Source organism: Chenopodium album, chromosome 2 (assembly GCF_948465745.1).
Source record: "Chenopodium album chromosome 2, dcCheAlbu1.1, whole genome shotgun sequence".
NCBI classification, from domain to species: domain Eukaryota; kingdom Viridiplantae; phylum Streptophyta; class Magnoliopsida; order Caryophyllales; family Amaranthaceae; genus Chenopodium; species Chenopodium album.
Window position 1 is genome coordinate 13,651,070 of NC_137835.1, and position 16,031 is coordinate 13,667,100.

General features: G+C 32.7%; 1 protein-coding gene and 1 pseudogene across 1 annotated transcript; both read right to left on the reverse strand.

The window, feature by feature from the left end:
* Positions 1 to 1,409: 1,409 nt before the first annotated feature.
* On the reverse strand, positions 1,410 to 2,907 carry LOC145568815 (pathogenesis-related protein 1 pseudogene; annotated as a pseudogene).
* Positions 2,908 to 6,121: 3,214 nt separating this feature from the next.
* On the reverse strand, positions 6,122 to 7,552 carry LOC145596508 (early light-induced protein 1, chloroplastic-like). Its single transcript, XM_081652689.1, has 2 exons — positions 7,172 to 7,552; positions 6,122 to 6,663 (listed from the first exon to the last, which is right to left on the reverse strand). The coding sequence occupies exons 1-2, from the start codon at positions 7,415 to 7,417 to the stop codon at positions 6,319 to 6,321; spliced, it is 591 nt and encodes a 196-aa protein (XP_081508815.1). The 5' UTR covers positions 7,418 to 7,552; the 3' UTR covers positions 6,122 to 6,318.
* Between the last annotated feature and the right edge of the window lie 8,479 nt (positions 7,553 to 16,031).

Consider the following 16,031-nt stretch of genomic DNA (forward strand, 5'->3'; position numbering starts at 1 on the left):
AGGCGCCAAGGCCTGGGGTTGGACGCCAAACCGGCTTTTAACACGTTTTCGAAACTATGATAATTTTACCGTACTGGAAGATAAAATAATATAATTTCAGTCGAAAATGCTATTTGATCTAATTAAAACTCTAAAGAATCCTAATTGAATTAAGAATGATAAGACCTCCTAGAATGTTCTAGAAGACCAAAACCATTCCTAATTACATTAGAAATGATAAATCATATTAGGCCCTCCCCTAGATCATTGGGCCGTACTTAAAACTCAAACCGGGCCCAGTTTAGTAAATTGGTCATAAATTCCTCAATATTCATCGGAATTGGGCTTATAATATATCGTTGGAAAGGTCTTTGCAAGCCCCATCCAACTACACCACTATTGGACCCATATTATGGACCAAACAAACTGGATTGGCTGTTTTCTTAAAAATAAAGTTTTCAAAAACAGGGAGAAGAGAAAAGAAAAGAAATAAAACTTTCCGCAACACTAGACCTTTCCACACTTTCGTTTCATTCGATTATGATTCAACGTGAAAGGTACTCATCACTGGGTTTGGTTTTGGGGAGACACAAATGGGTGTCTACAGTCTCATATCAATATAATGATATACATTTATATATACATCTTAATATATTAAAGCCAATAGGCACTACTTGATGGATATAAAAGTCTACTCCATAATCTTTTGGTCTTTCCGTGCAAAAGTGATCGGACATAACCTGCTCGTTAAGTGAATTGATCAAACTCTAGAATGGAAAATGCTATAAGGTTGATGTGGATTCCAACTATATATAAAAGTTAATATAAAGAGAGATATCATATAACAAAATGAAACAAAGATTATACTTTAGAACAACAGAAATAATAATAAAAAAAAAATGGTGCAAATATTTAGGGAAACTATCAATGATACCCTCGTCGTTTTGACTTTTATCAATGATACCCTTCATTAAACTTTCATTATCAGCGGTACCCCTATAATTTTACCTTAATTGCTACAGTAACCATGCCGTTAAACAAACGTTAAATTTTGTCATTTGAGAGGGTTAATGGGCTGACTTAGATCGACAAAAATGCCCCCCCCCCCCCACTCATTAGTACCCCCCAAGCCCAACCAACACCTTTTAATAATTCAAATTTGATCGTTCATCTTCTTTGAAATTGCTCCCATGTTCTTCTTCTTCCGAGTAACCCTAAGTAACGCTAGAGTGAAGCGAGATCCTTGAAGATTTAGCTCTTGGTGTTTCACAATTGCAATTCATGTCTCTAAACCAAGCAGCTCCCTCATTCATGACGCTTGAAAGTGAAGCGGGATTCTTGAAGATTTAGCTCTTGGTGGTTCACAATTACAATTCATGTCTCTAAACCAAGCAGTTTCCTCATTCGTGACGCTTGAAGATGAACCCCTTTCAGAAGAAGCCATTGTTGTGTAACCCTCGAAAGAACTATAGAAGAGAAAGAAATAGAAATTAAATAAAAAATCAGAAAGGGATGAAAACAAAAAAAGGGGTGAAGGTTATATAGGAAAGATGGAAATAAAGAAAAAAAAGGAGGGAAAACTTTTGGGATTTTTAGAGGGAGATTAAATGATAGGGGCATTTTAGTATTTTTCACATTTTCCACCCCATTAAACCTGCCAAATGATTATACTAAACATTTGTTTAACGGCATGGTTACTGTAGCAATTAAGGTAAAATTATAGGGGTACCGCTGATAATGAAAGTTTAATGAAGGGTATCATTGATAAAAATTAAAACGACGAGGGTATCATTGATAATTTACCAATATTTATGAGCAAAGAAAGTACCATATTAGTTATAGCAAAATGAGTCCTTGATGAGGCTTTATTTTATTAATGATGACAATATACATAACCAAATTACAAATTACATAACCGAAAAACAATTGACTCAATTATATATTTGTAAAACCTAATGGAAGCAAAAAAAAAAAAAAAAAAAAAAAAAAGAAAGAAGAGGGGGTTTCGCTCCCCAACATTTCCAGGAGGATAATAATTACAAGTAACAAAAGTGCCCCTATTTTGGCAGTTGGATCTAGCACAACCAATACTTTTGGTATCTCTCCAAACCACTTGTGTGTAATGGCCAATTGGCCACATACCTTCTTACAAGTATTTGACCCGTAATCATAATTGGGCTCTTCAGCGACCCACATTGCCACAGCTTTTTCTGGGCTTAAAATACCTGGGGCCCTTGCAATATTATCACCTTTGCCTGGACTATGCGAGTGTTGTAATTTGCAATCATTTGCTCTTTCTTAAGCATATGATCTTGCAAATTCTGCAAGAGATTCGTTCCATACAAATGGTGGAAGACCCACCTTTGTACGGGCCATGTTTTGTGGTATTAGGAACTCATTTGGGTCTTCATGTAAGATAACTAGGTTATTAAGTGGGTTGAGTGGTTGGTTAACCGGTGGGGTAACCGTCTTGTTAACTACTGGGGTAATAGGGTTGTATGGGTTAGTCGGTGAGGTAACCGGCTTGTTAACGATTGGGGTAGCAGGGTTGTTAACGGGTGTGTTAACTGGTGGGCTAACCGGGTTGATAATGGATGGTGGGTTAACCGGTGGGGTAAGCGGGTTGTTAACAGGTGAGTTAGTTGGCTTGTTATCTGGTGGGGTAACCGGCTTGTTAACCATTGGGGTAGTTGGGTTGTTAACCGGTGGATTAACTAGGTTGTTAATAGGCGGGTTAACCACGGTGTTAACCGGTGGGGCAACCAGAGGTTTATGGGTAAGTAGGTCGCTAAGTGGCTTATTAGGGTCGTTATGTGGGTCTTTAAGTTTGTTTTGAAGGTCAAGTGGTAATGCGTCCCAACAAAGTTGGGCTATGGTAAGCGCATTTACCAAAACAATGGCTAAGGTAAGATTATTGAATATAGCCATTGTTTTAGTAAATTTTATTACTTCCTCCGTTACGCATTATGTGCAACAAAATGAGTTGCACTTTTCCCAAGAAGAAACTTTGAAGGGAGATTAATTAAGGAAATAGCAAATAATTAAAGACATAAAAGAACACCAACACCACCACCAGAAACCACCAAACCCACCTTGCTGCCACCATAAACCACCAAACGCAGCAACCACCAGACCTGCAACCACCCATACCCACAACCACCCAAAACCACCTAGACCCACAACCACCCAAAACCGACCAAACCCACAACCACCCAAAACCATCCATACCCACAACCACCTAAAACCGACCATACCCAGAACCACCTAGACCCACAACCACAACCACCCAGACCCACAACTGCCCAGACCAAAAACCGACTTGACCCACAACCACCCAAAACCACCGAGACCCACAACCACCCAAAATCGACCAGACTTACAACCACAGAAAAAACCGACCAGGCGATACCACCAAACCCGCAACCTCGTAACCTTGGCCCTCCCCTCTCCCACCCAGTCAACCACCAACCACCCACCGTCTCCCCACTCACCGAAACCCACAAGTCCACAACCACCCACTCACCTTCCCCCTCCCCAAAATCACCACCAACCACCCTAAAATGTGCAGAAAAAAAGCTTAAATTTTGAAAATATTACCTCCTCATTGCTAATTTGGGGTTTATTTGGTCAAATTTGACCATGAAAACTCTAGATCTAGAGTTTTCATGGTTATATTAGACCATAAAAACCTCGACTTTAAGCTTTAATGGAAGAGGAAGTGGCGGCAACCCGATCTAAAGGTGGTGGTGGTGGTGTGGTGGTTGTGAAAGAAGAGAGAAGTTAGTGGTGAGGGTGGCTTGAAAGAGAGGAGAGAGAAAATAGGGTGGTGGTGGAATGGTGGTTGTTAGAGAAAAGAGAGTGGAGGTGAGGGTGGCTTGAGAGAGAGGAGAGAGAAAAAATGGTGGTGTGGGTGGTGGATGTGGTTGTGAGGGAGGAGAGAGGAGTGTTAGTGTTATTATTAAGGGTTAATTAAGTTAGGTTAATAAGTTAATGACATGTAGTTAATGTGTTAATTGGATTGAAGTAAGGGTCTTTTAGTAAATTTACTCAAAAAAATTTACTATATAAGGATTTTTTTTTTTTTTGTTGCACATAACTTGTAGCATCCCAAAATAGCAAATGTTGCACATAATACGTAACGGAGGAAGTATTTTTTGATTTGAATGGAGAGAATTAAATGTGAGAGGAGTCATGGATATGGATGAAGGGATATGGGAATTAGTTTATATAAGTGTGGTTTTAGTTGATTTTAATGATGTTGCTAAAGCGTAGGGTGTTTGTTGGTAAAATTGGATAATACCTAAAATTGAGTCTACACATTGAGTACATTTAATATGGTGAAATTGGATTATACCTAAATTGAGTTTACATTGAGTAAATTTGGTATTTGTCTTTTTAGGTGATTAAATTTATTATTCTCAAATAATTAAGAGATGCTATATTTTGATCTATTGTCATCCCTTGAAATAGAATTGATCAACATGTTCATAAATTAAAGAGCACAACCAGAAGGTCCAGTACACATGATACAAAAAGTGACACACAATGATGCTTTTGAAGTTCTACCTATGAATGCCTTTGGAGATAAGCTAAAATACGGTCCATAAACTATGGCATTAGTTGCATATTTGGTGACTTTGGTCCTTAAACTTTGGTGACTCATCTTTTTTCCACCGGAAAAGTAAGTTATGGATGGTTGATGGACCAATTTGCTTCGTTTGAAAGATGAGGGACCAAGATGCTACAAATACTAAAGTTGAGGGATCTCATTTTAGCTTAACTCAATGCCTTCTTGATTTTAATTAATCATTCATACATCTCTCATACACATACTACGGAGTAGTATTTATGTATTCTTTTCACAGCAACCAATAAGCTCATTTAACCTAACTCATCAAAGCTCAATTTACACAAGTAGCTCTATATTCTATGTTTCGCAGTCTTAATTCTTAACATGACATTTCTTGCAACAAGATATGTATCTACCTTAGTTTATACTTCCCCCGTTCTTTTTTACTTGACCTGTTTATTTTATCACGCTTGCCAATGCAAAACTTTAACGATCAATAACTTAAATTATCCATAAGTAAAAATTATAAAAGTTATATATTATGATAGTACTTATTGAAACGAATCCAAAAAGATCATACATAAATATATTTTTCCTTACAAATTATTCACAAAAGACGGTCAAAGGAGAGGTGGTGAATAGTGTAAAAGTCAAAGTGGGTTAAGTAATAAGAACGAAGGAAGTATGAACTTATGACGACTAAAATTTATATTAGAACTTATATTTATGTCCCACAATGATATGACGTCATGTAGGCAATCAGGTGGAAATTTTCATGTTTTTAAAAATAGTAGGTGGTAAAATACAAAAAAAAAAAAAAAAAAAATTGTATGTGGTAATTACTAAGACGACAACAATAGTAGGTGGTAATTGTCGAAAAATCCATAAAATAATCCCATAATTATTCCCAAAGCACACATGTCAATACCTCATAAAAATGTTACCAATAAAAAGTTTGTTACTTTTTTTTTATAAAAAAAGAACACAAACTTAAAAAAAAATCGGGTGTACAATAATTATTGTACATCCACTATAAAGACAGACTAGATTGATCAAAAGTTACCCCTAAAATAAATAAAAGTTAATCTAATATGCATAAAAGTAATCCAATACAAATAAAAATTATTAGTAAAGAATCACATTTTAAATGACTAAAAATCAATTATTTGTGATTATATGTAATTAAATTACCATTATAAAACTTTTCTTATTGTCTATTTATATAAAAATTGTATTATGTTAAAAATTACCCAAAAAAAGGCAAAAAGTTACCCTAAAATTAGGTAAAAGATACCCTTATACTGCTCGATGTATAGTAGTGTAAACCGGGCATATACAAAAGTTTTTGAAAAAAGAAATTTGTTAAGTTTATCCCTAATTTAGTACTTTATCGAAATACCATTAATTTTGACAACCTGGAAAATGGGCAACAAACTTAAACAACATATACTTGGTATTTATGTCAAAGGATCAGATGGTTGAGACCCTGATTTTTATATTCAATCAAACTTCCTTAGATGAGAGCCTTTAGATTTAAATAATACTAAAAAAAACTTATCTTGTAAACAATAATTACTTTGAATCTTTGATTGCTATTAATTTTTGATCAACATAGACAAATTCATCATAGGAGTACATTACATTTCACAGTAACCTAATCAGCTCTCTAAACTGTAAACATCCCATAATAATTAACTTCATATGTACAAAACTTAGATCAAAATATATATTTTTTTTCAAACTATAACACTCAAAAATGGTGAGTTTCCTCAAACAAGTGCTCCACCTTTAACAAACTCGGTAAAAGCCAAGGCAACAAGGCCTAACATAGCAATCCTACCATTCCATAACTCGGCGTTTGCGTTCATGAATCCACTAGTCTTTGCTTCAGCTCGCTCGCCTTTGAACAACGGCACCAATGATGCAACTGATAATAGAATGCTGGTTCCTAGGAACCATTGTGCACCGCCGTCGGATATCTGAGAAAACAAGTCTGTGCCTTGTGATAGTTCTACGGCTATTGCGGCCACGAAACCGATCATGGCTAGACGCCCGTTGATCCTTTCGGGTGCAGGGCCACTGAAGGCCAATAAGTCTGTGAAATTTGTGCTCACCTGTGGAATGCAAAATAGATGATTTTAATTTCATATAATTTGTATGCTATAACTGATTCAAATGTTAATCAATGTTAATCATAACCGATTTATATGCACAAGATAACAACTAGCCTAGTTACTACTGTATGTGATAAAAAAACTGCACTTTAATTTCATCCAAGATTCCTAATAAATCTCCATGTCTTGTCTATGTTATTAGTTTATTATGACACAAATCTAATACCGTGTAACATATAATCCGTATATATGTAACATGATTATAACAAAATGAAAAGTTATACTACCTCCGTTATATATTATGTGCAACGATTAGACATTTTTCCTCTCTACTTTATGTCAAATCGTTGCAAATAATATGTAACGGAGGTAGTAAATTTCCAAGAACGGAAAACATAGATTAATGGACATAGATTAATTAGTCATAACAACATATATATATATATATATATATATATATATATATATATATATATATATATATATATATATATATATATATATATACCTTTTTAGGCTGAGGCCTAGGGGGTGGGGTTGGGGTAGGTGATGATACGCTAGGGTTTGACTTGGGCAAACCGGAGTCAACCTTTGGTTCACCATCAGCCTTCTCCTCGGCCATACATTTCACCCCAAAATTAACTCTCTTTCCCATCCGAGGGTTAAACCCTAGAGGAGACACCTTGGAAGATCCATTAGCAAAAGCACCAACGGGGTTGGATAGAAGGGCTTGCACTTGCATAGACATTGCCATTATAATCAACAAACTTTGTATCTGATGTAGGGAAAGCAAGTAATCAACTTCAAAAATGAACAAGCAAATAAGAAAGTTGCACTATGCTTTATCAAAGAAAGTTGTGTATGACTCTTTAATTTGATGAAGTATGCAAGTGAAGTGTAATGTATTTATAATAAAGTAGGTAAGATACAAATTAGGGGATAAATTTGTTCCACGTCGTGTAGCAAAGAAGGGGTCACGTAGATTTGTATGGGCACACAAATTGAAAGTAAGGTGTTGTGGACTCTATAATAGCCACTTGTAAATGGGACAATTGTAAAGTGTTGATGTTCTTCTTGTAACCACAAATTTTGGAGTTGTATTACCTTTTTGGCTACTTTTCTTGGGTCCAGAAGCATCTAGTCTTTTAATACACAAACTAACAAACGATGAGTAAATTTTGAAATTGAATTATATGGGAAATTTAGTGAGCCATGCAACCAACAACATTTTTACTTGTTCACGTGTTTGTTTTACACCCCTATAGTATTTTCTATTTTCTACCGTTGAAATTTGTTTTGATGGTCTCAAACCAAACACAACTTTGACTATTACTCCAATCCTTTCAAATTACTCGTTTCTTCACTTTATTGGTTGAGAGAACACTTTTCATTTTTTAATTTTTTTTGTTTGACAACCACGAATCACAAGAATAAAATTTAGACAATGGAAAGCAAAATACGACTTGAGAGAATCAAAATTGTAAAACATTATTTGTGTTTTTCACTAACATATACAAGTATTAACTAATAATTCCTATGCATTTTGTTTTTAAGAAATTCCTATGCATTTTGTTTTTAAGAAATTCCTATGCTTTTTAGGGCCTGTTCACATTTACTTAATTTCAGTTCAGTTCAGTTCAGCTCCAATTAGTTAAGTTCAGTTCAGTTCAGCTCTAATCAATTCAGTTTAGTTCAGCTCTTAATTTCCCTCTCTCATAAAATATTCATTTCAGCTTAGTTCAGTTCAGTTAAGCTCCAATCAATTCAGTTCACCTCCAATCAGTTCAGTTCAGCTCAGTTCAGTAAATGTGAACAGACCCTTAATCCTTACAATAAACGCATTTTTACACTTTCAATTATTAGTATGGAAAAAACCACGTGTAAATTGGTACTAGTTATTTCATATTGAAAAAAAATAAAAGGAGAACGACTAAGGGTCTGTTCACATTTACTGAACTAAGCTGAACTAAACTGAACTGATTGGAGCTAAATTGAACTGAACTGAACTAAACTGAGCTGAAATGAATATTTTATGAGAGACGTAAATTAAGAGCTGAACTGAACTGATCGGAGCTGAACTGAACTGATTGGAGCTGAACTGAATTGAACTGAACTGAACTGAACTGAAATTAAGTAAATGTGAACAGGCGCTAACTTATACGAAGTAAGATTTATTAGTTTGTTTATAGATTACTCCACCTATAAAGAAGTTCTATATTATGACTTTACACAAAAGAGTAAAATGGTAATTCTAATTATGTTCTTACTTTTTAGAATTGAGAAGCAAATAATTATCGCAAATGTCTTGTTTTGCCTACTAAAAAAAATGGATTTACGTGACACACGCAAAATGAGGTATTTGTGATAATTTTTTTTTTTTGTCAATTTTGACCTTAAATCGAACCAAAATGACCTCTAAAATCTCTAAAGAACGTGTTTTTATATTAGCATGATAATCAAAGACTTTATTTTTAAATCATTAGATTTAACTAGGGATGGCAATATTAAGTGGATATCGGATCCGCAAACCCACTCCACCAGCTTTAAATAAATGAACGAAAACCTGAATTAAATGGATGAGACGGGTGATGGATTGGGTCGGATATGGGTGATACTTTTTCACCCGCTAATCATTCACCCACCCGTTTGACATATATTAAATTTATAATCTGAGAATTTTAATAATAAAATATGAAATGTGCAAGAAAATTACTTGTTTTTTTGTTGCAATTTAATTCTTCAAACAATATGTTATTATTGGTTCCTTTTATATCAATAAAATAAAATAAATAAATTATATAAATAATAAAAAATTAGAGTTTATGTGAGTTTTTTTTTTTCATTTTAATACTAACCCATTACTCCATTAGTCATTTGCTTTACCAGTTTCATCCGCGGATGATGGAAGGACGAATATGGATGATGGGTAAAGCGGATGACGGATGGATGTGGGTGGAGCTATTAGAATAATGGATGGATGTGGGTTAAGCTAGCTCCACCCGATCCGAATCTGGTCCATTGTCATCTCTAGATTTAATGATTCTATTGAGAGCAGGTGGTGAAAAACAATTTTTAGAAATTTTTTGTGGTAAAATAAAACTTTTAAATTTTTGAAAATTTGGTGTTTTATTCTAGTGGTATAAAACAATATATCTTTATATAAAAGACTAATAATAGTGCAGTCATAATTGACTGTGGGTATATGTTAGAATCGTTTCAGGGTATAGTTTTTGAATATTCACTTTTTGTAATTTATTATACTTTGATACTTATTACAGATAATTATTGGTTTTTGTTCCGCATTAACAAATGTGTTGCTTAACCATTTATTTTGAAATAGAAGGAGTTAACTATGGAGTATACGAGTAATAAATTATTTGTAATAATTAATTACGGAGTATTAAATAGGTAGATATGATGAAAGATAGTGAGTACTCATATATTTTTATTGCATGTGATAGCAACCACAATTTCAAAGTAAAAAAGTGTTTAAACTAATACTACGTATTTGAATGTACTTTATGATAGATTGATAAGGAAAATGTTTGATATATAATGGGATGGAAAGGTAATATTGTCTTTCTTTTAAAATGCAAACTCTCTTAATCCCTATTTGTTTTACATAGAGTATACAAATCAATCTTGGGATTCAACTTTCAACTTTTAATTTTACTCAATTAAAAACTTAAACTTATTGTTGAAGCTAAAAATTCTACCGTAGTCGTCGACTACGGACGACTATGGTAAGAGATTAAATTTGAATCGTTGATTTATTATTTGTCTAATCCTAGCTGTCCAATCCTACACCTATGTTATACAGTCATCAAAGGATTCTTTTTTTTTTTTTTTTTTTTCTTTTTTTTTAACACACATTATCAATTTTTAAAAATTTTATCTTCAATCTATATCATCTTTAACCTTACTAACATTCGTATGAATTAAATTGAACTTCATTTTCAATCTAAAACCTTCATCTTCAACCAAAACATTCATCATCCTTCATCTGTGGCTAATTTATTAAGAATGTAAAAGTAATATTGATTAAATTATACTATTACTTAAACATTATTAGAAGTATAACAAATTGAAAAAAAAAAATCATCTTAAGCCTTCATCATGATTCATCTCTATTATTAACCTCCATTGTCAATATTAACATTGAACCTCCATTTTTTACTTCATAATTTACTTTCACCCTTCGCCAAAATGTCCCCTAAATTACCAAACTCTATGAAAAACGTTAACATGTAAAAGCAATGTCAAATTATCACAATTATGTCTGCATTTTTATTTCATAGAAAATCAAATTAGTCAATTCATTTGAATCACATCTCAAGGGAATTTTTTAAAAAACTGATTCAAAACTCATGTATCATATTCATGTACAATAATTGTATGGTCTAAAATGATGGTGTACTTGATAGTACTAGTTATTTTGTCTAATCATAATCACCATTGATGAAAACTTTGAAGCTCTAAATATAATAGTCTGTAATTTTTTTTTTTTAAAAAAGAGTAAAAAAAAAAAAAAAGACAAAAAAACGAAAAAAAAAAAAAAAAAAAAAAACTTGCAGTCAATTAGGCGTGAATAGAGGATTTTTTTGTTATTTTTTTGGATAAAATTTGTCTTCATTTATCTTTACCTAAAATAATTGTATGGTGTAAAATTATGTTAATTAGATTTTCCTTTTCACCAAATTGGTGTATCTATTATATAAATTAATACATATATTACTTGTACATAATTATATGTCACACATTTTTTTTTGAATATTCATATACATACAACTTTTTTGGTTTGACTAATTTCGCATACATAGAAATACTAAATACATGTATAAGGTTGGAAAAGAAAAAAAAATCTTGTTGGGATATTTATTAGACTTAAATAAATATTAGGATATCAATGATTTTTTTTTTAAAAACGTTATTTAGATTTCTTAGGCACCACACTTAGCTTTCTTATTAAAAAAAAAAAGCACTACCTCAATATATAGTTGTTATTTTTTATGTTTGATATGAATATATAATCTTTAGTTTCAAAGCTATTCATCTACATCCATAGTGGAATCATAACAAAACTAATAATAGTAACAATATAATAACAAATAAATATATACTGTATATATTAAAATTTTCTAATGAAAATACATACTTGTAAGTTGTAATAGAAGTTACTCAAAAGTCAAAACCATAATCCTATAGAGCATACACGCATTACTTTCGCTTTTAGATATCCTCAATTTAATTTTGGGCATATCCATTTTTTTTAATTTTTTTTTTTGTAAGTTAGGCAGAATGATTGACAAAAATAAGACTGGACTAAGACATAAATCATGGTGTATAAATTGTTTTCCATTTTGGGTGTCTTCGTCGTGTGCAATTACTAGATATATAAATGGATCAAATTATGGAGATAATTAAGTTCGTACATTTGGGTCGTCGTTTTGCCATAGCTAGAGGTACTAACGATCTTTGGACTAGTAAAATAGCCCAAAGCCCAATTGGACGGATCCTATAAGGTCACACAAAGGGGCTAGATCGAGCATTAGAGGACGAGGCCCATCATGGGCCTCATCACTCTAGGTGGCCGGCCATGTAGTGGATTAGAAGGAGTTTTGGGCTTCGTGCCCTAGTCTAATTATAATGAGATTATAAATAGACTAGGTGCCTAGGTTTGCAGGAAGTAAGCAACTAACTGATCAGTGTGATCAAACCCTAATTAGCAAACACGAAACCCAACCCTCTCAAAGTCCTCTCTCTCACACAGCTCTCTCCTCCTCCTAGGCGCCGTTGGTGTGTCGTGGTGGTGGTGGTTCGTGCGGTGGTCAGTTGTCCAAAAAGGTGGTGATCGCGGTTTTCCTCAATCACTCGACCAATCTAGTATTGGTGGACGGCTCGTTCGAATCTCGTGGACTAAGTAGAGGAGCAACGCTTGGGGCTCTATTCTCTCCCTGATTTGCCTGTCGAATAGCTTCGTGGAATTCACCCGTCAAAGGTATGATTATGTGTCTTGTGTGTTATGCATGTGATCTTGGGATTGGTACTTGATTGAATATGATTCATGTTTTTCCGTTGCATAGTACCTATAAACTCCTACACTTCCCACCAATTTCCGGCGGCTTTGCCGCCGAAATCCTACGAAAACCCTAAGAAAAAGCTGAGAAATAAAGGGCATTGTTAACCCTAAAGGGTATATATATACTTTCGTCATCTTGTGAGCTTTTCCTCCGTTGCTTCAAAGGTGGAAGGCGAATTACCTTCAATGGAGTGCTGAACTATGGTAAAAAATGGAAAGAAAAAATGTCTGGTTAATTAGCAGTTTTAGCACCAGTTAACAAACGTCAAGTTCTTCGTTAGTATCAATTGCAGTGTACAGACAAAAATACGATTATGCCCTCACAACTAAATGGGAAAATTACGATGCTACCCCTGGATAAACAAAACTTGTTTATCTAGGAGATAAACTTGAATTTTCTCATATTCATATAAAATCAAGTAGTAAGTAAAAATTAGGTGCCTATTTTTAATTTTACTCGTAAGAAAATATGAAAACGAAAAGTTACTCGTAAGAAAAAATTGGTAAAATAATAATAAAAAAAAAACATATGAAAACTATCAAAAGTTACACATAAGCTATCAAAAGTTACCCATACTTGTTTGGTCAGGGGTTACTCGTTTGGTCAACGGTTACTTGTAGGGGGTTAATCGTTCGGTTAGGGGTTAATTACTTATAGGGGGTTAGTCGTTTGGTCAGGGGTTACTTATTATGATGTTACTTGTTTGGTCAAGAGTAAAATATTAGGGGTTATTTATTTTAGGGTTACTTAGACACGGAAATTGTGCTAAGCGACTAAGTATATAACCCCAAATAAGTAACCCATACAAGTAACCCCTGAATAAGTAACACATATAAGTAACTTCTGCCACATGGTGTGACTTGCCACACTGAAAAATTGCTGCTTATTTAATGGTTATTTTCCGAATTGTTTTGATTAAAGATAATTTAATCTTAGCCTTTTTTTGGGATCGGACTGCTTATAATTATTTTTTAGGAGTTTGGGACGATCTTATTATATATTTTTATTTGTTATATACTCCCATCGTCTTTTATTTACATGTCTATTTCTAATATTTATTACTCACATAATAAAGAGAAATAAACATGTAAATAAGTGAAAGAGAGAGTAATATGTATACACATATTTGGCTAAGAACACTGTCGGTAATAAACTGATAAGAACATTTGAACATTAAATCATTACTACCATTGTATTTAACAATAATTGAATTTAACAAGGTCATGTGTCATATTGTTGGAAAATGACATAAATGCAATTTAAGATCAAACCCCTCTTAATTTCATCATACCCTAACAAGTTGGGGATACCCACCCATGATATAGGACCACCCAATAAAAAGCTAAGTTTTTTTAAAAAACAAACAACACTCACTTTTTAACACTTTTGATGATCTAATAAGGAGTAGATGCACATAAATGGATTAATTATTCCAACTAATTGTTATTCTAAATGGACAACAAATATGTAAGTAATACATTGCGTATCTAAAAAATGTATTAGTTATTTGACAATGTCACCCAAATTAATTAAAGAATGAAAATTTGCAAATTGCAGACAATTAAAGTTCGTATTTTGCAAATTGCAGCCATTTATTTATTTATTTATTTATTTTTATTTTTTTTTGCAAATTGCAGCTCAAAAGTTCGTATAAATTGTAAATTGCAGCCCAATTCATTTTACATCGATTTACATGTCAAAAAATCTTCGGTTAAGGTTTTAGGGGCCATTTTAGTTCTTAAGGGACCAAATTGAGCTTGAAATTAGCAAAAAAATAACATAAGCACCTTGTTTTGCGTAACAAAAATATACTTCGTATCAATTTGTGGGGAACTATAAAAATAAGACACTTATGTTATTTTTTTTTTGCTAATTCCAAGCTCAATTCGGTTCCTGTAAACTAGTGAAAAAGTTGAATTTGACTGCAATTTACAATTTATACGAACTTTTGGCTGCAATTTGCAAATTTTCCATTAAAGAAATGGTAATAAAATTGTAAGAACATATAAACAACAAATCCACCATATAAACAATAAAGAAACGAATTAATTAACAAAGTTACACATAGCAATAATCAATATAAAAAAAAAAAAATCAATAATCAAATAAAGGTATTACTTCAGAAAAAAAAAAATGTAAATATACCCGTCAAAAAAAAAAAACCTACGCCACTAATATTTTTCAAAAAAACAAATCATAATCTTATCAAGATAAGTATGATGCTTTAGGCTTTTTTTTTTTTGGAGTATGGCAGCCAAAACCGAATCCAATCCGAATTAATTCGATTTCAGAAATCTCAATCTGAATCCAAACCGAATTAAAATTCGATCCAATCCAAACCAAACCAAATTAATTCGGTTTTTCAAATTAGAATCCAATCCAAACCGAAATTTGTTCCCTTCTTTTGCAACATTCAAACCCGAAACCCAAACTTCACCCAAAAAAATCCTACAGTCACTCAACCTTTTCTTGTTAAATACATTCTTTGTGAGAGAGTGAGATATTGTGAAAGGAGAATTGAGAATTAGGGTTTTTCTTTATTAGTTTATATATATATATATATATATATATATATATATATATTTTGAATAGAATAGTTTTGATTAGTTTATATATGAAAGAGGAAATTGGTTGGATACTTTGAAAAAGAAAATTGGGCTTAAAGTAATGGGTTGAAATTCGGTTTGTAATTCGGTTTTTGGTTTTTTTTTAAACCCCAAACCGAATCCAACCCGTAATCCATATTTTAAAATTTTTCCAAACCGATCCAATCCGAATTCAAAAAAAATCCAAACCAAATTACTAATTCGGTTTGGTTTTCAGTTTGGTTTGGTTTCAATCCGAATTACTTTCACCCCTAGGCACTTTAATTTAGATAGATAGAGAGAGAGAGAGAGAATTAGGATAGTTGTGTTGTATATATTCTGAATGGATGGAAAAGACAACCAATCATATTTTTATTCATGGTAATTATTCACTGAATTTTATGTTTCACTATTTCAGAATAAATAAATTTAAGAAAAGATATTATCATATATTACTCCCTAAATAACAACACTCTCTCTAATTTCATTTTTCAAATAGATAAATAAATAAATAAACAAACCTTTTTTTTTTAATAGAATAAGTAAACGCATAAAATTAGTGCACTTCGTTCAGTATTATTCATCTTCAACCTAAAATCACTCCCACCTTCAACAATGACAATAGAGTTACAACATTGAATAATGACAGGTTACATGAACGATATGATTAATTAAATTAAAGGACTAATTAAAAAAATTACAA

Coding starts and splice junctions, on each gene's coding strand:
- LOC145596508 (XM_081652689.1), bottom strand. CDS start 7,417: ATGGCAATGTCTATGCAAGTGCAAGCCCTTCTATCCAACCCCGTTGGT. Junction 6,664..7,171: donor CTAGGCCTCAGCCTAAAAAG/GTATATATATAT, acceptor TGCATTCCACAG/GTGAGCACAAATTTCACAGA.